Source organism: Lampetra fluviatilis, chromosome 21 (assembly GCF_964198595.1).
Source record: "Lampetra fluviatilis chromosome 21, kcLamFluv1.1, whole genome shotgun sequence".
NCBI classification, from domain to species: domain Eukaryota; kingdom Metazoa; phylum Chordata; class Hyperoartia; order Petromyzontiformes; family Petromyzontidae; genus Lampetra; species Lampetra fluviatilis.
This window is the reverse complement of record NC_136295.1, coordinates 1157042-1183564: the sequence shown is the minus strand read 5'-3', so window position 1 is coordinate 1183564 and position 26523 is coordinate 1157042. Positions and strand designations below refer to the sequence as shown.

Below are 26523 nucleotides of genomic sequence, written 5' to 3'. Positions count from 1 at the left end.
GGGTTGGTGACAAGGCCCCAGGATGTGCTCGGAGGAGCCCGTGGATGATTGATCTGTGGGCGGTCGGGCGAGCGAGCGCGCGCTTCCTCACCGGTAACAGTAGCAGCAGAGGAGGAGGCGTGTCCCTTCAGTGTCAACGTCACAGTGGCAACACGCATTACCCAATAAGGATGACAGATGGCAGCAGTCATTGCACACGCTTCCAAGCCAGGTGCTGAGCTGCCGTGTGCCGCACAGGGGCCGCTGTCAATGGGGCCTGCCTTTCGAAGATTTGAGATGAGGTGTGGTGGGTGTGAGTGGCTTGTCGCATGTGATGCGCACAAAGATTGTTATTCACTCGACGTTTTCTGAACCGTTGATTGAAGTTTGTGAATAATAAAAACAAAATTACACGGTTATAAAGTTGTTTAAATCGTGCTGTGTATGTGGATATGTTTTTGCAGTTTAAGAAACATCATTTGTCGCTGACGCACACGAACAGCTTTGCTAAGTCCGTGGTGAATCTGGTGGATGCCGTGAGTATCGCTGTGTCACTGCTCGTGCGCGTTGTGGTAGTAAAGGGAGCTCGGTGGACAGTCTCACGAGTTCCAGAATCTGCTGAAATAAGAAGCGAAATATTCAAATGTGAATAACGAACAAACTCACACGTTTCATTTTCGTCACCAGCTGTGTTCTGATTTTGACACTGAAGTCATCAGCACATGAGATTAAGAAATGTGTTTTCAATATTCTCAGTAGTGTATCAGATTTTGTCAGAGAAGAGCCACTGAAATATCACATGCATTTCTATATTTTACGTGTGTAGCACAATCTATAAATAACATGGCTATCACACGTAGTGTGCCGATACATAACTAATTAAATAACAATCTTGTTAACTCCAGTAGCTTGCTGCTCAGTGACAAATAGCTGAAAAACTAAAATAATTGTGAACAATTGTGAACAATTATTTTTTTATGAAATACGTACGCCGTTTATCGTAAATGATCGTAACAACTTCATATCAATCATAATCTTGTGTGTAGGCATGATGGCGCTCTGAGGGTGGACATTAGTATGCGCCAGTATGCATGAGTCATTGCTGGAGCAACACAAAAAAAATTACTGTCTTTTTAAATTCACTCCAGATCTATAAAGAGCAGCTGAACACTCGGATAGTTTTGGTGTCCATGGAAACGTGGACGGACCGCAACCGGCTGGTGGAGAGCGACGATCCTCTCCATATGCTGCACCTCTTCATGCAGTACCGGCAGCAGAACATGTCGGGCAGGAGTGACACAGTACACCTGTTCACGTGAGTCCATTCCCTCTCTCTGTTTGCTACGGGATCCTGCGACTGTGCCTGATTGGCTTCTCTGGGTGATCAACTTATTTTTTTGGCTAACCATCTAACAAAGACGGTCACCGCACCGCGTGCTTTCGGATGCACTTCTGCGGCCGTCTGGAACATTCTTCCTCCCGATATTAGGAAGCCACTGGAGCTATGTACTTCTAAATCATCATCTAGATTGAAAACTCATTCCTTTAGAACTGCTTTTTATGTTTAGTTTGCTGTCCTTCCCCCGCACCTTCGATTAGCACGGCTGGCTACCTACGGTGCGAAAGAAGTTCAACATACATACAATACATCATACATAAACAGCCGTTGTCTTCAGAATCAGAATATTCATGTATACTTGAGGAATCCGATGAGCTCTATAGCTCTATTTCACTGATTTCCAATACAGGCGGATCCAGAATGTTACAACAACAAATAGTAAAAAAACACGATAGGGGTGCAAAGTACAGGAAAGGTAAACAAATCACTTTAAAATTGACAATTAAAACAAGAACAAAAAATTGTATCTTACCACTTAAAGCCCACTGAGCTATGAAACTCTTTTTCAGAAGCGACCTGGCCACAAATGATAGTGGCTTATCGCGTGGAAATTTAGAAAAACCAATACTCTAAACACGATTCTAAATGTGGAGGGAAAACCCGGAGGACCCAGAGAAAAAGTCACGTGTTCAAAGTCAAAAGGTCATCGCAGGCAATGCTGTCGATGCCACCACAGCTCGCTGCTGCCTTCACGTTGTATGACACAGCCTGAAGTTGTTGCACGGTCGACACCCAACCTGCATGGTCTCATCACCATCGCGACCACCATCGCCCTCTGGGTGCCACTCCAGTGCCTGTGTCCATAGCCTGCCCCCTTCTAATCTGCACGCTACCCCTGACCCATTGCGATCTCGTCTTCCTGACTACAACCGCGATCAATACTTGCCACGTTTCTGATTGGCATTCGCGAGTCACTTTCGTAGCGTCTTCTGCCTGCACCCCCCCCCCTACCCATTGTCAGACGTGAGGGTCAGCGGCGGTGCTGCATGCAGGCCCACGGTGGCGAGACGTCACCCAAGGTGCCGCCGTAGCGAGACTCTGAATGATTTTAGTCAGGTTGACTTTTTTCTTTGTTGCTAGAATCGCAGCCACAATAGTTTGTGTTCGATAGAGCCTCCCTCCTTTATGTCTGGGCCGTCTAAGAGTGCTGTGCATGCCACAAAAGCGACTTACATCACATCTCAGCACAACACTTTTAAAAGGGCACCCCCAGTGCCAGCTGTTCCTGTGTGGTACAAGGGTTACTCAGCACCTGGCCTGCAAGTGGGTATTAGTCTTCCAGTAGGGAGCGATGATTGCTTTGTGTAATCCAAATTGAGTAATTTGGAGGGGGGGGTAATTTTTACAACTTCTATTTTGTTGTTGTTAGCATGACACAGGCACACAGTGGCCGACTCGGTTCGAAAGGCGTCAGGAATCTTTAACGTCCACCGTAGAGCGTGGAGCAGACGATGTGCAGCGTATTGTGAATGCACCCACAGCAACTACGGGTTATAACAAAGCAGTATGAACAGTTCATTTATACTGTGTAAACTCCGAACTCTGGGCCAGGTGGCCCCGTGGTAGAGCAAGGCAGCTCGCAATCTGAAGGTTGCGAGTTAATATCGTGGTTGGGGGTTGGCTCAGCCTCATGATCCCATCGGGGTCGATAAAATTAGTATTACTATGTGTGGAAGTCAACAGTGGTTGTCTTATGGAATAGACATGCCCCCCCTCCCCGCCATGACAATGTGGAATTTAGACCACTGGCTCAGGGCTGTGAACAAGAGATGAGTGCCAATGCCTCAATGCTCATTTGAGCAGGAAGTCACTTTGACTTGGGCCTCTGGGTGAATTTTTTCTGTGATCCTCTAAAGACCTGATCAGGGACTATTTGCGGAGTGGATGCAAATACATGTGTAGTGGGTTAAATGATTAGAGAGTCTCTCTGGGGCAACACGTAATTTATTTCACAATAATTCCTTAACACAAAGGGGTAACAGCCCCTTACACCCGATACAATAAGGAGGTAGCCCCTCCAGACTAATACGCCTCTCACTGGCTAATCTACACCCTTCTTGCGTGAAGCTTGTTGGTCTTCACTGGTACGGCTCTTGCCCTTTGGCTCTTCTCTTCAGGAGACCTCTTCGATCTGCGGGTGGACGACGACTGCCGGGACCGTTCAGAGGTCCGGCTTTTATGCAGGGCCGTGGCTCGCTCCGCCCCGGCCACACCTTCCTTCTCGATCCTTCTATCAGGACCTGGGGGGTGATGTCATCCCCCAGCCCCTCTCCTGGGGTCTGGGGTCTACATCTTGGTTACCGTTGGGCTCCGTGGCCCATAGTCCATTACCACTGGGGCTCAGCCCCTCTTCCGCCCCCTATTGGCACGTGTGAGATACTACCGGCTAACAGCACGGGAAGTGCACGATAATACCTCTACACATGTGTTTGTGCTTTTTAGTGGGAGAACATTTCTGAACAGCAGAAGTGGCGCTGCGTTTGTTGGAAGCATTTGTTCCACTGCAAAAGGAGGAGGCATCAATGAGGTAAGAGCTTGGCTAATGCTCCGCTATCTGGGGCCTTCATCGCAGGCATCCCAAAGCTCCCATTGTATATATGCTAAAGCGGTGAAGGTGGCAAGTGAACCGTGACGAAACTTGACTGATGTCTCTAATGAAAGTGAAACCAGTACACATCGCTCCTTTTGTTCCACTGCCATGAAATGGTAAAAGGCCAGGCTTTCAGGCTCGTCTCACTCTGGTCCATGTCCACAATGGCCACACAGAATATTAACCCTTTTCATGCAATTTTTTTACAGTTTTTAAAATTTTACCAGGTAAAGCCCACTGAGCGATATAGCTCTTTTTCAGAAGCGACCTATCCACAAATTATAGCTCAAAGAAGTGGCTTATCATTTGGAAATTTATAGCAGCCAAATACTTTTAAACGCATGTTTCTAAATGTGGAGGCAGAAAAAGGGAGAAAAATCCACCCGACCACGGGGAGAGAAAATGCAAACTCCAAATACCCAGGCAACAGGGTTGGGATCGAACCCGTGACCTCCTGTATACTAGGCGAGGTAGTGAACATCTCCGAGCCACTGTGGTGTTGTGGGGAGTATTTTAGCTGTATTTCATGTTATGCGGCAGGAGGTGTCTTTTAGCACAAGAGATACACTTATTTATAAATATGACGGGGAGGCGGCCGTGGATATATTTCAAAATCGTGGATAAAATATATATTTCCTGTCGATCTCTATGCCAAAAGCCACTAATATAGATATAAAGTATGTTTAAGTTAAGAAAATTTAGTTTGTTAATGAACAAAACTACAATTTCGAGTAAGGAATGTTTTATTACAAAAGTCAATTTCGATTTATAACAAATACGAACGATCGACCGATCGATGCGCGTACTCAGTGATAACACTTCCTGCTACCACGCAGAAGACTCCGCCCACGAAGTGGACAGCAAAGCCACGCAAATCGGATAAACCTCACGAGGATAATCGAGAGACTACTGTATTTGTTTTCAGTTCATAATGTGGTGTTTGATACACGTTTCGTATGTGTGGGTTTTCTCTGGGTAAATGCAACACACTCGTGAAGTTGGAATTGACTGAACACTCCAATAAACATAGTCCTGAGACCCAGGGAGCTGTTTGTGATTCGACCAGGTGTAGTGACGTGGTGACCTCATCACCAGTGAATGCACAAAAATCCCAGAATAAAAAATGTGCCTTTGATTTAATTTGGATGAATTACATCCCTTGAGATTGCTTACCTCCGTTGACTGCCATTCCACAAACAATTCTCTCCACAGCAGGCCAGGTGGAAAAGTGCTGACCTCTCATGCAGATAGGAGGTCGCTTGAACAGATTTCATAAGTAGTTATGTGATATTCATTTCCACAGATTATTCTCGAGTACAGGGTAATGCACTACCCTGATGGTGTTCTGAATGGATTATTCCTCTCTAGACATTACGTCAACAACACATGACATTGGGGGGGACCAAAAAACATGACATTGGGGTCTATCAGGCTATGGGCCTTCTGGAGGATTGTTCTGAAAGGAAAACACTGGACCAGTTTCGATCTTGTAAGTCTCATCAGCACTGTTTAGTTATTAAAACAAATGCCGGGTTGGACACACATTGCCAAGAAGGCCCATTGGCCGATGGACTTTAATGCCATTTAGTTTTGTTTGTGGTGCTGAGACAAGGCCCTTTATTCGTAGTTTGTGTGTGTGTTCTGTATTATCACGAGTCTGCCACGGCAGCGCACACAGGATTGTGTTTTGGGAAGCGCCGATGCGACGGGTGCTGATGTCAATGGCTGTTCTAACTGTTGCTGTCTGAAACGCTTTCCCTTCCGTTATTATGAATGCTGTTGCCAATAAATTGAAACTTGAGTCACTACCTATGAGATCTTGACTCAAAACTGCTCTAGAGGAGTTGTACACCCCTAGCTGCCAGTGCTATTCAGTGACCTAAAATAAAATGTTTCGCTCCGGATGATAGCTACAAAGTATGACCTGTGTTTTGATTTAGTGTGCTGATCTTAAAGGTGCATTGAAAAATTACAATACTCCGATTGATGCTCCTGCTGTTGTGGAGTGACTCATGCAGCCAGCTATGGCTGCAGGGTTTTGGTAGTACATGTTGTTTATGCCATTTATTGTGAAAATTCCGTCACAGTTCCTATGATTGCTTTTTCATTGCTTTCATGGCTTTATTTTTGGTGATTTCGAAAAGTGTATTGGTTTAGCCATGTTTGTTTGTTGTAGTACAGAGTTAGCCTGATGGCCTTAATCTAAGCTGTCTTGTGGTTGTTGTTGTTGTTGTTTGACTTGCATCCCACTGGGATTTTTGCACACAGCGTTGGTGTACGGTGTTTTTTCTGCAATATTTTTGCTGTCTTTTCTTGGATTTTCTGTTTGCATATTCACTTTAAGATGTTTTTTGTTCATGTTTTTGTTTTTTGTTTGTTGCGGTTGCACCCGATTCAAGAGCTGAATGGCTCACAGGGCTATACCTAATAAATGAACTTGAGCTAAATGAACTTGAATGAAGCCACTGGAACGATGCATTTTTAAATCTTTATTGAAAACTAATTTCTTTAGAACTGCTTTTTTTGTTTGGTTTGTTGTGCTTGCCCCGCGCCTCTGATCAACATGGTTGGCTACGTACGGTGGAAAAGCAGTTCAACATACACACGTGATTTTATGGTGGAGGTGATGTTGATGATTTATTGTGTTTTTGTTTCTCTCAGTATAGCAATCCTGAAGGTATGGCTGTTACACTGTCTCAAAATATTGCACAAAACCTTGGGATGATGTGGGAGCCGAGACATTCAGCAGATGATTCAGGTGTTTGCAGAATGTTGTAAACATATATATCCTTTCCACACATCTATCCTCTTACACAGTACATATACCTTCTATCATTGCTCGTCTATCCTCTTCCAAATACACCTCCCTCCCCTCTATCGTTCGTGTATCCATTCTAAATATACCTCTGCTATCTAGCTCTCACGAGAGATGGTGATGGCTTGCGAAAACCTTTATTTAGTAGTGGATTAACCGTGGATCATGATGATGATGACTGATGATATTTATAAAACAAAAATGTATCCTTCATGCACGGTTTAATATACCCTCCTCAAGAGTATTTTGTGCCATATTCATCTTTTAAGGCGTGAATTAACTGTGTATTGCCCAAATTTCTTTTTTTTAATCAAACAAAAATCTTGTTTTCCCGGATCAAACCGTGACAACATGTAACAGCGGCTACCGGAATCTGTCGTAAAAAACCCGTCATCGTTGCGAGCACAATGGCTCATCCGGGCAGATTCCCGGTGGCTTTATTTTTCAATGACAATCGAACTCTAGTTTACCACCAAACCCTGTGGCGGCGGCCGCCAGGTGAACTGAGCGTGCGCCCAAGCAGTGCCCAGTAGCTCCTCTTGCGCTTAAACACGGCGTTTGGTTGTTTCGCAGTGAGCTGCAAGTGTCTGGACAAATGGAACGGATGCATCATGATGGAGGATTCTGGGTAAGAAAATGAAAGATTTCCAGCAAACATTGATAGGAAAAAAAAATTGGGCTCAAGATAAATATGAGCAAAATTAAATTCCCCAAACAATTTTTTTTTGCCGAAACGAATCGAAATCATTGTTGGATGGGCACAACTGTGAAACGCAGGGCATAATGTGTTCCCAGGGCGAGTATTGGAGGCGGATCGGGATCGAACGATTACATAATAAGACGAAGGAGAGCACTTAGGCTTTCTGTGGAGAAATCTGTCCGGTGGTTCCATAGCCGAGATTTAGACTTAAAAACTCAACAAGCTCGTCAATAACACTGTGGCCTTAAAATATTACAAATATAACAGGTGACGTTTTGGTACCAATAGTCTACTTGATTTTTTTTTATTGCTCTGAAGAAGGGCCATTGCCTGAACAGTTTAGGAGCGAGTTTAACACGTACGCTTTCGTGACCAATATCATCCATAACAGAGGTTTTTGGGTTAGATCGTGTAAATATATAAATGTGTCGTTAAAACCCGCCACCACCTGACACAGCCAACTAGTAAAGGTTGTCACATAAACAGAACGTGCCAATTCGTCACTAGTACAGCACACAGGTGTGTTGGAGAGCAAAGCCACAACATTTACAAACTGAGTACGACGTTTCGCCAGTAATTACAACTAGCTTCATCAGGCGATAGCCAGATTTGTGGAGAAGTCTTACTGTTTCGTTCCTTATGTAATGTGAGGATATATCTGGGTCACTGACGGATCACAACTCGTCACGATGATTGGCTCTGCCGGTCCTGGTCCATAGCCAATGGGGGGAAGCCTAGGGGCGTGGCCCTGACATAATGGAAAGGTGACAGCTGTAAGTAGAGGATTGGTTCTGCTGGCTTTAGCCACAGCCAATGGGGAGACGAGTCAGGGGCGTGGTCCCGGGAGCCTACGATGGAGTCTGGAAGATTCCATAGAGGCTAACCAGGATTGGTGGAAAGGTACCACGTGACCCGGGTATTAAATAGGGGTGGAGACGAACAACACGTGGTCAGAACTGGAACAAACGGAGGGAGAGGCCACGCGAGAGCGGGGGTCCAGGCTGCCACGTGGCAGCGCGCGTTTCTCTCTCTCTATCCCTCTCACGCTGTCTGTCAGCAGCGTGAAGGAGTGTTGTAAAGAAAGACAAATAAAGACCGGATTCCAGAAGTCGCTTCCACGACCTTTATTACACGTATATAGAGGCGTAGATGTGTTGACCACCCTTCTGCGTTCTTGCACAATGTGGGGAGGGGGGATTACTGAGGCAACGTACATTATGCATGTGCATTATGCGAGCCCTTTGAACTTGTCCTTCCTGTCTATTGTGTTTATTAAAATAGCCGTACCAACGGTAATCCCTAATGAAGTACGCTCCCCTTTGTAGGCATGCATCTAAATAATGTATTGTTTGACGATTTGCTTCTACGCAGCACTAAGGTGGTAGCTATCCGAACGGTTAAAGTTATTTTGATTTCTTTGAATTTCGATGGATTCTCTAATTATTTTTGGCCAGTAGTAGCTAGTTTTGCACAAAACTTCAACAGTATAAAAATCAAACTTGATTTGAAGCTTTCGTGACTGCAGGAATTATTTTTTGGTTCTTGCGATAAAGTCACATAGAAAGAAAATCATTAAAATTTTAGAATACGACGTTTCGATTGCCACACAAGCAATCGTCATCAGGTAGAAAACAAACCTAGTAAACTTATAAATATAATGCAATACAACACAGAGAGTCGGTTAACACAACAGTCAACACCCTACCTGGTTGATTACGTTCTTCCAAAGATTGTTAAATTTGAGAGACAAAACACAGACACGGAGACACACAGACAGATACACAAGCAGAGAGAGACACACACATAGACACACAGATACACAACGCTTCTGTGTCGAGGCCTTAAATAGAGAGGGGGGGGCAGAGAGAGAGTTGGGTCTACTGGAGCAGAGAAATTAGCATGTCAATGAGAGAGTTGTGTGGAAATCCACCCCGCGGAAGCTGGGAGAGAGAAAGACCCAACAAGCCTGGTAAATTTTAGAGAGAGAAATAGGAAGTTTGAGAAGACGAACTTAGCAAAAATTTTGAAATGTAGTGCAATGCAACACAGAGAGTCGGTTAACACACAGTTAACGCATAGCCTGGTTGATTACGTTCTTCCAAAGATTGCTAAATTAGAAGTTAAGTGTGTAATTTGACAAACAGAGACACAGAGAGAGAAAACAAACTTAAATCCTCCCCGTAGAGGTGGTTCAAACTTTATTTGAAGCTTTCGTGACTGCAGGAATTACTGTTTGGTTCTTTCGGTAAAGTCACGTCGAAAGAAAAAAATTTAAATTTTAGAATACGACGTTTCGATTGCAACACAAGCAATCGTCATCAGGTCGAAAATAAACCTAGTAAACTTAGAAATACAATGCAATACAACACAGAGACTTGGCTAACACAACAGTCAACACCCTACCTGGTTGATTACGTTCTTCCAAAGATTGATAAATTTGATAGAGAGACAAAACAGACACGGAGACACAGCCAGACACACAAGCAGAGAGAGACAACACAGAGACACACAGAGACACACAGAGACACAACGCCTCTGTGTCGAGGCCTTAAATAGAGAGAGAGGAGTGTCCTTGTTGGCATGCGTGTTCTGCTACTGCTAACATTTGCATTTGGGATAATCTAATATTTCTCTGATCTTCTTTTAGTCTCGTGCTGATCATTCGTCCTGTTTGCCCAACATAACATTTACCACACGTGCAGTTAATCCTGTACACACCTTCTGTTGATAGCTTCGGTAATACATCTTTCGTACCAGATATTACATTCTGTATTTTATGTACCGTGCCAAATCTGACTCGGATGTTTTGTTTTTGGCTAGTTTATCAGTTACTCCCGCAATGTACGGTATTTTGATCGTTTTAATTACTTGGGCAGTTTCCATGCTCTTGTTATTTGCCATAACAACAATAACAACAAAACCCATCCATCCAGTTTACCATGGAAGTGGAAGCTGACAGAACTCGGACGGGGTAGAAATGGTAAAATAACACACAGTACTCTTTGGTTCTTTCGGTAAAGTCTCGTAGGTGAAAATAATAAATAAAATAAAATTTTAATGAATAAAAATTAAATCACGACGTATTGCATTGTATTTCAACACAAGCGTCCGTCATCAGATGGGGACAACCACAGCAAGAAACAATTGCCTACTTCAGCAGTTGTTTCTTGCTTTGGTTGCCTACTTCAGCAATTGTTTCTTGCTGTGGTTGTCCCCACCTGACGACGGACGCTTGTGTTGCGCCCGAAACGTCGTTATTCTTTTTTCCACCTACGTGACTTTACCGAAAGAACCAAAACGTATGGATCCTTGCAGTCACGAAAACTTCAAATCTAGAATAACACACAGTGTTTACCGAAAGAAAACGCATCCTGACGCCTATTTGAATGCAGTGGCTCATTCATCGGGCTAAGAAATTGTCAGATGGTGACAGCCTGAGAAGTGAAATTCAAGAAGCTCTGCAAATGAACGGTTACAATGATGCATAAATCATCAGGGCATTTAATACCAAAACCAAATCAAATAACAAGAGCATTGAAACTGATGCGAGGTGTAAACGAACGCCTCGGTTTTCGTCCCCCCCCCCACCCAGGTTCCACCTCCCACGGACGTTTTCCCAGTGCAGCCTCGTGGAATACCAGGAGCTGCTGCAGCAGGGTGGTGGCGCCTGCCTCTTCAACAAGCCCACACAGGTGCCACCAGTGCCGGATTATTCTCATAGCAAAAGTGGCTACATATGCTACGGGCACCGCACTTTCAAGAGCCCCGCGCTAAATGCTTTCAAGCTTCAATTCCGGTTCAGTGATTCTGCACTTGCTCGATTACTATAGTACTACTAGCCTTTTGTCCATCCAAGGACGGGTGTATTGCAGTACATCTGAAACTTGCAAGCGAAAAGCAGACCACGACGCGATGTTCATTGCATCCATTCGTGTGCAATTTGTAAGGGTGCAGTGACACAGACCTATTTCAGTTTAAGGTTATAATCCCTTGTTCATCATGACGTCCTTTTTACTTTGATGTCTCAACAGCGTTACGGAGATCGCGTGACGTGAGGGTTCTGCCCCTGTAGTGAGGGTTGTGAGTTGACGCCGAGGAGGGGGGAGGAGGCGCCTCAGCCCCCCATGTGGAGTGACGTCAGCTGCTCATTATTATGAATGGCGCGGGGGTGTCCATTTGGAGGATGTCAACTGTTCATGATGATTAATGTGGGGGGCAGTTCGATATGGAGTGACGTCACCTGCTCATGATTATTAATGAGGGGGAGGGTGCTCCATGTGGAGTGACGTCACCTACTCATTATTATGAATGGGGGGGGGGTGTCCATTTGGAGGACGTAACCTCTTCATGATTATTAATGAGGCTGGCTGGTCAATGTGTAGTGACGTCACGAGCGTTGCACACAGACATTTTTGGCTCATTATAGAAGGTAATAATAATGGTGGGGGGGGGGGTGTCCATTTGGCGAACGTCACCTGCTCATGAATATTAATGAGGGTGGCTGACCGATGTGGAGTGACCTCACGAGCGTTAAGGACATACATTCCTGGGTGATTATAGTAGGTATACTGCCTTCAACTTTTATGAACGACTGGGTGTTTAAGGTTAGCGATTTGTCGTATTATCTGACTGTATAGAAAATGAAAAAAAATACAATTAATTTACTATGCGAGTAAAAAATGTGTCTTTCAATGTTTAGTGTTATTTATTTAGGGTCCCTTTATAACATAGGCCCCTCACTAACTTCATCCGGCACTGGGTGCCACCTTTGTCGCCACAGCACGCGCGCACGTGCTCGTCGTGTTCCCTTTTGAGCGCATGCCGCGTTCCCTTCGTTGCGTCGAGCACGGCTGGGCCAGTATTGGGGTAGAGACGTCGCCGACTCTTTTCTTCACCCAGGCGACCACAGAGCACGGACTTAGGTGTTTCTTAATGTATCACGATAAAAACAAACAGTTACATGGATTTAAGGGTGTACAAGTAAAAAAAATTATACAATGAAGAATAATTAGTATTGTTTTTTACTTAAAATCTTGTCAATGATTCACATGTTGTCTGGTCCACTGTTCCAGTATACAACCAAGCAATTTAAATCAACTTTTCGAACCAATGGATCTCCAAAAGGAAAATGAGTGCAATTTAAATGCAGCGCTTGAACGCCATATATATGGTCTGCTAAGGAGATTTAATTTAAAGAGCTCAATCAGGTGCTTCATGGAGTGAGTGAGGTACCTAGCGTCTGAGAGAAAACGAAGATAAGAATAAAAAGCAACATCAAGACTTTTCAAGGCTATTTACAAAAGCATTGCTTAGCGTGTAAATCACTATACGTGGTATTTACAGCACGAATCCGTAGAATGATGAGATGTCGATTTCTGCTCCGAAGGAGCTCGTAACTCTGTCCCTATTATAAACACCTCGTGTGAAAGACCCGTTCCTGGCTTCGATCTTCCGCCAAGCTAATGGCCACAACTCTAAACCGCATGCACACAAACCGTGGCAGCAGATGCGGAGGCTATGGTCACCCAGATCAGAACCACTCCGCTACTCCTTGACGCAATAATCTGGTTCATCAACCACCTCAATGTAAAATTACAGCCATTTCTCTATTGCTCTACATCGACGTCAGCCGTATGACAACGAAGAAGAGAGAGATTGAGAATCTTCTTGTGAGCTCATGAAGCAAGCGAGGGCCTGGTGAGCATGTTGGCTACGTACGGTGCGAAAAAAGTTCAACATTTCTACTTATATTGGCAAAACATTGTCTCCTCTCTCGTTGGCTTCCCAATACAACGCTCGACAATACTTGGACGAATTACAAACGAATGGACAATGCAAAAGCTGAGTTTTCAGTCAGCAAACCAAAAGTGAATTGGCAACCGTAGGTGTGTGTCTTCACAATATTCTTACGCGATGCGGATCCCCGACACCCATCTGAGGATTGAGACGTTCTCCTTGGCTTTGCTACGAGAGCGTCGGTGTTCTGGTTCGAGTTGTGTCCGTATAGTTCACCAGTAAATAAACCGCATCAAATCAATCGATCAATCTTTATTTTGTACGGCGCCTTCCGCGAAAAGATCGCCTCTTAGAGCGCTTTACGTAAAAATGTAATGATCATAGAAAAGATTGTCAATTATTGCATCAACAGCAATAATTACAACCGGAAAGCATCAAAACACCGTCAGAAACGTAAATACATAAGACGTAAAATGTATGTAAAAGCGAGTAATGATGTGTCAGTGTGAACGCTCGATCGTAACAATCTGTACGTGCACACTGAGCAGCTTATACAAGAACATACGACACCAACGATGCACTGACCAGGGAAACAGAAGACAGCATTAATCTTCAAAGTTGTCAGTAAAGAAGAGTAATATTCATGTTGATTACTTTTACACAGTTTAACACGTAGGCTTTCGCGACAAATTTTTTTCAAAAACCTCAATAATGGATACTATTACACAGGGCAGTGTTGATAATATGTAGAGTAAAGAGAGTAACTCGTCAAACGGCATCCCATGACAACGTCGGTCTACTGCCTGCAGCGTTGCTGTCACAGTGAAAGTATTTGTATAGAGGCATCGGGACGAGAAAATTACTTCTCTCAAGAAAGCCACGAATATTCTCAAGAGTCAGTGTCTATCCTCCGTACGACACATCAGTAGCAAGCTGCAAAAAAATGAGCTGATTGACACACAACAGCTAGGTTTGTCAGCCGTCATCCGTCTTAAAGCTACATTCCATTTTACGTGCTATGAATAATGGCCCATTTCTCAAGATGTCACCTGTTATATTGTTTTTCCTTGTAAGGCTCTCAATGTTAAACCACGACACAGCCCGATTGCCCACACACTGTATCGTGTGCTCTGTGCAGTGTTAAATTCAGTAAGGCCACGGCTTGCCGCTGTTTTACTCATTTAATGTGAATGCATCGGTTAAGTTTGGCCAAACTGTTCCCCTTTTACGACAGCCTAAATCCACGGGCCACATTCCCCAGCAAATCTGGATCCGGAGATGGATCGTGGCATTGCAGTCTTGTGAGTGATGGCGATGGTGTATTTCAGGCCTTCATCCAGCAGTGGAGAGGCAATAGCTGATGGTGGTGATGATGGTGATGATTAAATGGCAAAACAATGACACGTTATGTGAGAAATGGTGCAACATCCAAATGGTTAATCGTGTTTGTAAAGCAATACATCATTGAGCATCATATTCTTAATATTTTTGTTACTCAGTTGCTGAGCACAGGCCCAAAGTTCAAACAACGTCAAGTGGGTCAGCGACAGACGGCACGTGCCAAAGTTGTAAAAGATAAGGGTGTTGTAGTATGTGTCTTGAATTGAGCCGGATTATTATTAAGAGCTTGGGGGGGAAAGACACGATGGGGGAAAGAGACGATGGGAGGAAGTTCAACTGTTGAGCAGTGCTAGGGAAGAAGCAGGAAGAAGAGTAGAGGAGTGGTGTGGTCTACAGTGTGGTGAGTGGGTGGCTAAGTAGGTGAGTTAACAACCCCCTACCTCCTCATGGTGCCGGACGGGCAACGCTGTCGTGGGCAGTGCCGTGGGGGGAGGGCCAATTCAGATTGGTCTTTCCCCTCATGGCTTTTGTAGCCACCACAGCGGCCAAATGGGGGCTCTGGACGGGTGGGAGAGGCTGGTAACCCTTCCACCTTCAATTAACTACCACTAAACTACGATGCATAAAACTTATTAAGCTTGTGCCGGAGGCCCCGGGGGGACAGGCGTCTATGATGGGCGAGGTTTAGGACTGTGGCTACTTTGGGTACACGGTCCAGACCTACCCAGAGACCCTGGCTGACAGAGGAGGTGTTCAAGCTGGCTGAGAAAAAGCGACAGGCCCACTCTCATCGGCTACAGCATCCCACGTCGGAGAATGAGGAGGCTTACCGCAGCCTTTGCTCGGAGGTTCGGAGAGCCATGAGGCGCTGCAAGGATGGGTGGTGGTCATGGGTTGCTGAGGAGATGGAGTCTGCCTCAGTGGCTCGCGATCACAAATCACTCTTTAACTCCTTCAAAAAAGTACCCTACAGCGCCACACCTATTACCATCATTAGGGGAAAGAACGGGGATCCAATCTCCAACCCCCAGGAACAGGTTTGCAGATGTGCTGATAATTTCTGTGAGGTCCTGGGCGAGGGGAAATCCCTCACCCAGGAAAACAACGTGGGACATAGTGAGGATGACCCTGCCGAGGCTGCGGTGCCTCAAATATTGTAAGAAGTCACCCCCTGTGGGTGGCTGGTTGAGCTGCCATCTGTGGAGGAAGTACTGAGGGCGATCCAGAGTCTGAGACCAGGAAAGGCACCGGTCAGAGATGATCTCCCAAGCGAAATGCTGAGGGAGGGTGTGCCCAGATTGCACTGAACGGGTTCTGCAGGATTGGAAGGATGCCCCGGTGTCCCCCTCTTTAAAAAGGGGGACCGCACAGACTGTAACAACTACAGGGGCATCTCACTCTTCAGTGTGCCAGGAAAGGTCCTGGCAAGGATTATTCAGCACCGCCTTGCTAGGCACGCCTGGGAGAGGCTTGCGGAGCCCCAATGCGGTTTCAGGAAAGGGCGGTCCTGCACACATGCCATATTTTTTCTACGTCTGCTGGTCAAGGCCTATGAAACCATCAGTAGGCCTGGGCTCTGGGTTGTTATTCGTGCTTTCGGAGTACCTGAACCTCTGCTCACAATCATTAAGGACCTTCATGATGGTGAGCGGGCCAGCTTAAAACTATGTGGCCGGGAGTCAGAGCCATTCCCTGTACACCTTGGGGTGTGACAGGGATGTCCTCTGGCTCCCACATTATTTAACTTATATTTTGACCACGTAGTTCGTGAAGCCTTCAATAGCTGTACCAGAGGAATTTCCATCTGGTACAGATACAATGGGAGGCTGATCGATGCCCGGGTGCGGTCAAGTTGATGGCTCCCTATTGGTCAACCACGTTATGTATGCCGATGATCTGGTGATTGCTGCTCACTCAAAGGAGGAGTTGGAGGCGCTGCTGCTGAACCTGGAGCTTGCCACCAAGAGCTGGGGCCTTACCATCAGGTCCACCAAAACTAAGCACCTGTTTGGGTATTTTGTACCATCAGACACTCCACCTCCACAACTCCCAATTGGTGATAGGGCAGTTGTGGAGAGAGTGGAGAGTTTCTCATACCTTGGCAGTGTGCTCATGACTGACTCCGGTTTAACAGCAGAGATCTCACTCCGAATCAGTCGAGCGGCATTATCTTTTCATCGGTTGCGTAACGCTACCTGGTCTCTCGCTCCACACTAAGCTTCAGGTCTTCTCGGCCACAGTCATTCCCTCCCTTCTCTATGCATGCGAAACGTGGACCCCCCTAATGGATCATCTTCGCCGTTTAGAAACATTTAGGCTGGCCTGCTTACGATCCATCCTGGGTTTAACCAGGCTGGATTGTGTGAGGAGCTCACAAATCCTTGAAAAATCTGGACAAAGTCCCATCGGTGAGGTCCTCCGGCGGACAAAGCTGCGTTGGCTGGGTCATGTAACCCGCATGCCCACCCACCACATGCCTAAAAAACTTTTGTTTGGCCGGATCGAGGGGGCAAAACGGGTGTGGCACGGGCTAGAGAAGACATGGAGTGATGTGGTACAGGAGGTTGTGGAGCTGAGTGGACTTGCCGATGACTGGTCACAGCGGTGTCATGATCGGCCTTTGTGGAGGAGGCTCGTGAAGGACGCTACTGGGCAGTTGGAGGCAGTCGCCCTCCAACAACAACGGAGGGCGGAGGAGCGATGCTCACAACAATGAGCGGAGCGCCGAGTGGCTAAAGCACAGCAAGTTGGCACAGTAGGAGGCACAGGTGGTGAATCAGCCAGTCGTCTCAGTCAGTCGACCCGTGGCATCTGGGTCTGCCCCGAGACCTCCTGGCAGCGGGCATTCAACACTTCACGTGGCCTCAAGGGGCACATAGCCTGACACAAGCGTCATGGTGATGTCACCGCCACTTAGTGTCGAATGGCGGTTGTTGCTGTTGTTGAGTTAGCGAGTGGAGTGAGTGGGTGAGTGAATCGGTGAGTGGGCGGCGAGTGCACCAGAGGGTGAGTGAGTTGTTGCGGCCTGGTCTGTGATGGATGAACACGATGTCAATCATTCGAAAGAGTGGTGGTAGGTCGTCTGGTTGATCGCTCGTGGAGGAATCTGTGAGTGATCTTCATGGGAATGGTGGCAACGTAAATATTCTAAGTTTAAGACGTAGGCTTTCATGACCAATATTCCTAATAAAGGTGTTTGGGTTAGATTGCGTAAGTATAAATGTGTCTTAAGAGTGGTCTAATGCTGTTCTGTAGCTCTTGCAGCCTCCAGAATGTGGGAACGGATTTGTGGAGCATGGAGAAGAATGCGACTGTGGCTCCTCCGCTGTGAGTGTTTCACGCTTTTCAGAAGACGGCTCTGTGTGTTGATTCCCTATTATAGGGATTCCTCTACTTACAAACGACTTAGGTTACAGAGGTCTGTTCCTAAGTCGATTTTTTCGTAAGTCCAACTTTACTCATGTCGATTCCAAACACGTTGTATGGCATGTACACTTAACAGGGAGAATGGCTTTAAAAGTTGTACAATCTTCTGTAGATGCCACTGGTTCTGCATGTCCTGCAGATGTAAATGCCACCACCGCCATCTATTGTGCGGCGGTTGACCTTACGGCTCTCGGTCCAAACAGGCAACTGGACATACGTATCTCTGAAAGTTCGTGTCGAATCTTCGTGAGTAGAGGAATCCATGTACAGCCCAAGGCTGTACATTTAGTACATACACAAAAATCGGTCGAAACTTGACCCCTCCCCCGCTCCCTGTATGCACGCGTACTTTTTACCCCCCCCCCCCCACCTGCGTACGTACGCTTGACGCACCCCCCCCCCCCGAATCCTATAGAACGGCCGATATTTAATCCACGCAGAAACTATCAAGGATTGATAATATCAACGTGTTTAAGCGAACAGATAATCCACCGCCGGACTATCTAACTGATTTGAAGGCCAATGTAGACAAATTATTATCGAGGCTTCACCCCCCCCCCCGTTTCCTATGCGTACATACATTGCCAGTCGACTCCCCATACGCAAGCGTACACATTTGGGTTAACCCCCGCCTCCCCCCTCCATGCGTACGTACTAAATGAATGGCCCCTTAGCATGGTTGTAGATGTACGGTGCGAAATAAATTCTACATACATAATTGGATCTGCTGCTGACGCTACGGACACATTACCATTGCAACACTTCCACAATGGGGAAGATTTTAAAATATATGTGAATATGGAACGGCAAATAGAATGGGCTAATGAAAGCTAATCAACTGTTTATATTAGAAAAAAACAGTTCCATTGAGAGTCCATTTAAATGTCTCATCCATAGATTAGGGGTGTGGGATCTAGGAGCTGCAGGCCAGAAACGGCCCACGACTTCATTTCTTACGACCACTGACCACATGAGGCCTAACGCTTAGATTCGGCCCACAAACAATATTGGTTCCCTGCAAGCATCTTGGCTGCACTGATAGGGTAGTAGAGGGGAGATACTCTCAGCCTGGCAACGACGCCGTGTTTGTAACGTTAGCACGCCGAGTCACGTTTCTCACCCAGGGGCCTCGTCGCGGACCTCCATGCATCAATAACATGCTTAAAATCGCACCTCCGATTAGCATGATTAGCTATGTACGGTTACGAAAGAAGTTAAATAATACATAAATACATAAAATAATAAAAACTACGCCTTAAATTACAGTATTTCTTCTCACCACGGCCTTGCAGATCACCAGTTGTCCACGGACACAGTTTGGAAACCTCTGACCTAACACGTTGTCCTTGTATTCTTTTCAGGAATGCGAGAAGATGGGTGGTAACTGCTGCAAGAAATGCACCCTGACACACGAAGCCCTCTGTGGAAATGGTCTCTGCTGCGACTCGGAATGTCAGGTTCGTAAACCGCATTGCAATTGTCCACGAAGTCGCTGTTACTGACAGTGATACCAAAAGTTACTTTCTCACGTGTGGCGAGTGTCAGTCATACGGTGACCGGCTACATTTGACAACCAGGGACTTGTTACGGTGAACATGTGTACAGTGGGCACGTGATGTTGTTTACGTAAAAAAGTTAAATTATAAGAACAACAAAATACCGTAACAATTAGGGAGATGAAGACAGGTGCTAAGAAGACTTGAGAGGGATAGAGATGGGAGGAGAGTGGGAGAGCTGGTCAGTGATGAGAGATTCAATTAAAGAAGGAAAGGTCAATTAGATCCTGAAAACGTTAAGAGAGCTGTGGGGAGATGAGACGTGTCGTCGTCGACGTGGATTCGGAGTCAGGGTGCAGCTGGAATAAGGCGAGGTGATGATGATGTTGGTGGGCGTGATGTGTGGGGCAATTGAAAAGGCAGAGAGAGCCGTCTAGTCACGTACATCGTGTGCGGAGCTCGCGAATTGATGGAGAGATGCTAGAAATATACAATGATTGAGATGGATAGAGAGGTATATGAAACAGAGAGAGAGAGGGGCAGGGGGAATTGTAGGGTACACAGGGACGAAACATTCATAATCAACGTTTTTGGGTTTAGATCACGTTATTTATAAATGTGTCGTAACCCTCCACCACCCGACACGGCCAATCAGTAAAAAAGTGTCACGTTGACAAAAGACAAATAGTTCACTGCTTTAGCCCACCGGTGTGTTGAAGCGTGAAACCACAACATTTACAATTTGAGTACGACGTTTCGCTGGTAATTGCGGTTTTTAAGTTTTATTCAGTATCTCGGCGGTGACAACAAACCGAAAAACAAACCGAAACCCGAGGGGGCGCCCCCTCACTCGCGCCCTAAAGGTCCCGCTCAGTCACCGACCCATCCTCTGGGCCGGGATCACCCGTGCCACAGCATCGGAGGGGAAGCCTCCCCTTCCAGCCATGCACACCTTCACCCCCGGATGCCGGCGAGGACCTCCCACCCCCCCCCCCGCCCTAGCCCACCCTGGGCAGCGGCCACTTCCATCGTTCCCTTGCGGCCTCGCGCCCCATTTTCCCTTGGTCCATCTCTACCACCCTTTCCAACAGTCTCCTCGCAGCATAGCATGTCTCCAACGGGGACGTCAGGGACCCCTCCAGCCTTTTCTTTCGCGCTTTCCACAGCGCCTCTTTCGTCGCTCCTATTACAGCCCACACCCGGTCCCTGTCCTCCCTCCCCACCCCCCGCAGCTCTCCCCACATGACGTCCCGTGCCGTCACCCTTGATAGAGCGAAACGGGCCAGCAACGGCTTACTCCTCCTCCAGACTTCCTGGGCGAAAGGGCACGCCACCATCACATGCGCCGCAGTTTCATCCGCGTTGCAGCCCCTCGGGCACTTGGGGGTATGCGCCATTTGGCGGCTGTACAAGAAACCCCGCGTCTCCAACCTGTCTCGGACAGCCAGCCATGACAGGTCCCGCTGCTCCTTCGTGAGCACTGCCGACGCCACATTCCTCCAAATCTTCCCGTGCGTCTCCCTCCTCGCACCGGCCACCTCGTCACAGGCCTCCTCCTTCTCCACCGCAGCCCGCACCTCCCTGGGGGCCCACCGACCCCCCCACCGGCTCAGGCCGTGCTGCCCGACGTAGCTCCCCACCACGTCGCTAACCCAGCCCCCCGGCCAGTCCAAAGGGGTGCTCCTTCCTGCCTCAGTCATCCCGAGCCCCCGCAACCGCCACGTCAGTCGGTACCTCATATACCACGCTGCCTTGCCCCGCGGCTCCGCAGAGAAGAACAGCCGCAGCGCATTGCAGACAAAGGTCGATTGCAGGGTATACCCCACATTTGGGGCACCCCTCCCCCCATTCTGGACCTGCAGACACACCACGGCCCTCCTCACCCTCTCCATCCCTCCCCCCCAGATAAACCTGAAAATCGCCGTGGTCAAGGCCTTAGCCTCCCTCCCACCTGGCGGGTACACCTGCGCCAAGTAGTTTAGGGGTGGTAATATTTCTGTTTTAACCACCATAATTCTACCGGCCATCGTGAGCCGCCTCCCAGCCCACTTACCCAGGCAGCCCTTTGCCTTCCTCACCCCCTTCTCCCAGTTACCTTCCCCCATCCTATCCCCACAGAAAAACACCCCCAGTATCTTTATCCCCTCTGTTTGTAGACTCAGCTCCGGCGGCCGACCCTCGAAAAGCCTCGGGTCTCCAAAAACCATGAGCTGACTTTTCCCCACACTGACCTTCAATCCGGAGGCCGCGCAGAACCTCCCCATCCCCTCCATTGCCCTCCATACCGATGCCACGTCCCTGCATAGCACGGCCACGTCGTCCATGTACAGGGTCACCTTTCCCTGCTCCTTGCTCCCCGGTATTACCACCCCCCCAATCCTCTGGTCATTCCTTATCATCTGCGCCAGCGGCTCCATGCACATGACAAATAGCACTGGGGACATCGGGCATCCCTGCCGCACCCCCGATCCCACTGGGATGATCCCGGAGCATTCCCCATTTATCAGGACCTTGGCCCTTAACCCCCCATAGAGTCGCTTCACCCACTCCACCAGGGGCCCGCACACCCCCATCCTCTCCATCACCGCCAGCATGAATTCATGAGAGAGGCGGTCGAAGGCCTTGTCCAGGTCCAGACTTAGGATCCCCAACGGACACCCCCTCTCTCTCTCGCCTTCAATCGCCTCCCTCAAGACCACCAAAGTGTCCGCGATCCTCCTCCCCGGGACCGCACACGTCTGGTCCGGCCCCACCACCTCACCCACCACCTTCCCCAGTCGCCCTGCCACCACCCTTGCCACGATCTTATAGTCCGCGTTCAGGAGGGTTATTGGCCTCCAACTTCCCAGGTCCCTACGCTCCCCCTTCCCTTTATAAATCAGTGTCACCAGGCCCTCCTGCATGTCGTCCGGTACCTGCCCCTCCTCCAACGTTTCCCTACAAATTTGCACAACATCCTCCTTCAGGAGTTCCCAGAATTTTATGTAAAAGTCCGCCGGGATCCCGTCCGGGCCTGGGGTCCTGTTCTTGTTCAGCCCCTTCACCGCCCCTTCCACTTCCTCCCATTGAATCCTCTCCCCTAGCGCCTCCGGGTTCTCAACCCTCTTCGCCAATGCTCCCAGCAGCTCCTCCCGCCGCCCCCCATCTATCCCTTTCCCTTTATACAACTCCCCATAAAAGTCCTCCGCTACACTAATCATCCCTTCCGTCGTCACCTGTCTACCCCTAGTAGGACTAACCAGCTCCCTCATTTCATTGTCTCCCTCCCTACCCGCCTTAAGGAAAAAACGTGTACACTGCTCCCTATCCTCTGTTGCCCTGACCCTCGCCCTATACACTAATTGCCTAGCCCTCTTTTCCAGGACTGAGGCTACCCTCCCCTTCATCTCTGCTATCCTTTCTCCCACCGGGAACCCTAGCCCTAGCAGCCCATACAGCCTTTCTAACCTAGCGTTCCATTGTCTCAAATCCCTACCCACCCCCTTTCTTCTACTGTAACACTGAAAGAACGTTCTGATCCTACACTTTACATGCCCCCACCACTCCACCCTCGTGGGGAAGCACACCTGCAGCGTCCTCCAGGTGGCATACGCTCGCTTGAAATCCTCCACCAACTCCTGCTCCGCCAGCAAGCCCACATTCATCTTCCACACGCCCTTCCCCCTCTTCACCCCCCCCGGGATCACAAGCTCCGCCACCACCATTCTGTGATCCGAGAGGGGAAAAGGTTCCACCCCCGCGCTGCCCACGTTTACCTTGTCGGAAACGAAGATAAAGTCAATGCGTGACTGTGCTCCCCCACTCTTGTCCGCCCACGTGAACTCTGGCCGCGTGCCGTGCATCCTCCTGAACGTATCCACCATCCCAAAGGTCCCCATCAGCTCCCTCAGTTCCCTGGAAGAGGAATCTAACTTCCTCCTCCCCTTCACCGACACCAGGTCCGCCAGGCCTAACGGGCAATTAAAATCGCCCCCCACGATGACCTGCCTCCTGGTGGCCAGTAGGCCCGCCAGGCTCTCCCACACCTCCTTCCTTTCCATGCACCGTACCGGGGCGTACACGTTTATCAGCCGAAGCTGCACGCCCTGGTAAGTAGCGTCTAGACAGAGAAGCCGACCCGGTATTATTTCCTGGGTCCCTTCTACACTCATTCCCCGTCTTCCTATAAGGGTGACCACACCTGTGCACCTGCTCTCGTTGCTGCCAGACCAAAAGTACTGTCCCTTCCATCCGTCCAGCAGAGCCTCCGACCCTAGGGTGTAGGGGAGGTGACATTCCTGGAGGAAGATTACATCGCTTCTGGTGAGCTGCAGCCACTGCATGATTGCCCCCCTCCTTCCCTTCCCCTTCATCCCTCTCACATTGACCGATGCTGCGGATATGTCCATGCCGGGGCGTGATTTATCCCGTGTCGGACTCCGGCGCGCGCTCTCTCCTCCTGCCTTTGCCCGCCTTCCCCTTAACCGTTTTCCTCCCCTTTGATTTACGGGCTTTCCCCGGATCAAACGTTCCCCCCCTTCCCCCCACCTCCACCCCGACTCTCCCGAGTCCGGCGCGGATCCTGAAGGGCTCGTGTCTTCCTGGGGACTAGCTCCTATCAGGACTCTGTCCCGCTTCCTTTTCCTCCCCCCCACTTCCTCCCATGCTTCATCCGCCCCTTCCTCCACCCGCTGCCCCACCTCGCCCTCCTCTCCTGTCACCTCCGACCAGTTCCCCAGCGGCGTTCCCGAGTCCTCCATGCTGTCTCCCCTTCCCTCCTCCGCCCCCTCCAGTGGTGGTGGTGCTCCCTCCCCCGCCGATCCCCCTCCCTCCCCCTCCATGCTGTCTCCCCTTCCCTCCTCCGCCCCCTCCAGTGGTGGTGGTGCTCCCTCCCCCGCCGATCCCCCTCCCTCACCCTCCTCGGGGGGCCGCGGTTCCTCCACCTCCCCTTTCCCTTCCCCTTCCCGCTCCCGGCCCGCTTCCCGTCCGGCAGCCTCCGTCGCCTCCTCCACCTGGCCACTCCGCCATGCCCGCGCCCTGTTAGCGTAGGATTCTGGGCAGGTCCTGTACAAATGCCCTCTGCTGCCGCACAGGTTGCAAAGGGCTGGCTCCCCGCACTCCTCCACCGTGTGGTCCAGCGCCCTGCACCTGTAGCAAACGCGCGCCACGCATGCTGCTGCCAGGTGCCCCCCTCCCCCACACCTCCTGCACAGCTTGGGCTGTCCCGCGTACACCACATAGCCCCTGTTTCCGCCGATGTTCAGAGCACTCGGGACATGCTTCAGTGCCCCCCCCTCCGTCTTCAGACGCACCCTCCACTGCCTGGCCCCCGTCCATATCCCCGCCGCATCCAGCACCCTCTTGCAGCCCGACAGGACCACACAGTGCTGCCGCAGCCACACCTCCACGTCCTGATCATGCAACGCTTCATTATAAAGGAACACGGTCACGACCTTCGTCTCCAGGTCCGATAGCAACCGCGTCCTCATAGACGCCAGCGGCTTCTCCCCCGCCTTCTCCTCGAAACGGGCAAGGAATTTTTGCAGCAGGATGTTGGTGGTGAAGCTCACGTCGAATGCCCTCCCCCCCGGCAGGGCAATCAGGCAGTACAAGTCCTCCACCTCCACCTGCAGCATTCCCAGCACAACCGACCTCACGAAGGTCGTCCTGTCCAGGGTGACCCCCTCTTCCACATCTTCCTTAAACTCGACCCGCACGCAGTTGTGCCTCTTGGCCTGCAACGGGGTCAGGCCCGCCCCAGCTCCACCGCGCCACCTCCCCGCTCCCCCGCCGGGCCTCCCCGCACCCACCGGGCCAACCCCCGCCGTCTTCTACCTCCACTGCCCCCCTCCCGGCCCCTGGGATGCGGGCGCCTCTCCTGCCCCTTCCTCCCCCTTCCGATCGGGGGTACTCCCACCCCCTCCTCCCGGCGCTCACCCTCGTTCTCCTCCCCGCTCCTCCCTCCCCGCGCTCCCCAACCCCTCCACCCCCCCCACTCTCTTCCCTTGTTGCGCCTCACCCGACATCACCCTCGCACCAGACGGGCCCGCCCCGCTCCTACGGTCTCTCGCAGCGCCCCGGGCGTCTTCCTCAGGCTGCGCCGTGCGCCGCGACTCCGTCTCCATCTCCATGTGCTCGCTGCAGCTGGGTCACTCCTCCCACAGCGCCCGCGGCTCACCCACCCTCCGGCAGCAAGGCCACCCCAGACCACCCGGTCTGGGGCCCTCGCACACCCCGGGGTGGCTGGAGAACCCACGGGACACCGACGAGCCGCAGCAGTGTATCAGGGAGAACCGGTTCAGGAACGCGTTTCGCTGGTATTTGCGTTCAGCGTCATCGGGCAATTCGCCAGAATGGTGAGGCTCTGCTGTGTCTCCCGTTCTTATATAGAGCAGCAGCAAGGTGACGTCATCATTAACTCATTAATTCGTCAGGTGCAAAGATTTGAGGGGGGGTTATTGTAATTACAGTATATACTAGATTAGTAATCAGGCTATTGTTACGATGCGAGTTGTAGATTAGTAATCATTTGGCATGTGTTTTATTGTGATTATGCTACATTAGTAATCAGTTAGTGTTTGTTTCCCTTATAAGGAATTGTAATGTATCTTATTTAATAATACGCTGTCTGAGCGATTAAAGTTATTTCTGTTTCTCTCAATTTCAATGGATTATATAATTAGTCTTTGCCAGTAGTAACTAGTTTTACACAATACTTCAACGTTGTCAAAATCAATTGAGTGTCCCTGGTGGCATGCATGTTCTGCCACTGCCGACAGTTGTGATTGCAATAGTTTAATATTTCTCTGGTGTTCTTTTAGTCTTACACTAACGTTACGCCCTGTCTGTCCAATATAGCATCTGCCACGTACACAATTAATCCAATATACACCTTCTGTTGATAATTTAGGTAATTCGTCTTTAGTGCACGTTACTAGTTGTTGAATTTTGTGTACTGTACCAAATCTTACTGTAATGTTTTGCTTTTGCAAAACACGGGCTAATTTGTCAGTTACTCCTGAGATAAATGGTATTTTTATTGTTTCGATAATCTGATCGCTT

General features: G+C 49.1%; 1 protein-coding gene across 3 annotated transcripts in view; it reads left to right on the top strand.

Annotated features, from left to right (window-relative positions):
* Nucleotides 1-26523, top strand: part of LOC144938124 (disintegrin and metalloproteinase domain-containing protein 11-like) — a 95079-nt gene that overhangs the window by 31543 nt on the left and 37013 nt on the right. For all 3 annotated transcript variants that reach the window (XM_078865831.1, XM_078865832.1, XM_078865833.1), the window contains exons 10-17: nt 444-515; nt 1128-1294; nt 3821-3905; nt 6630-6726; nt 7357-7411; nt 11076-11175; nt 17816-17887; nt 19348-19443. In XM_078865831.1, coding sequence (XP_078721957.1) covers nt 444-515; nt 1128-1294; nt 3821-3905; nt 6630-6726; nt 7357-7411; nt 11076-11175; nt 17816-17887; nt 19348-19443 — 744 coding nt within the window. The remainder of the gene's footprint in view (nt 1-443; nt 516-1127; nt 1295-3820; nt 3906-6629; nt 6727-7356; nt 7412-11075; nt 11176-17815; nt 17888-19347; nt 19444-26523) is intronic.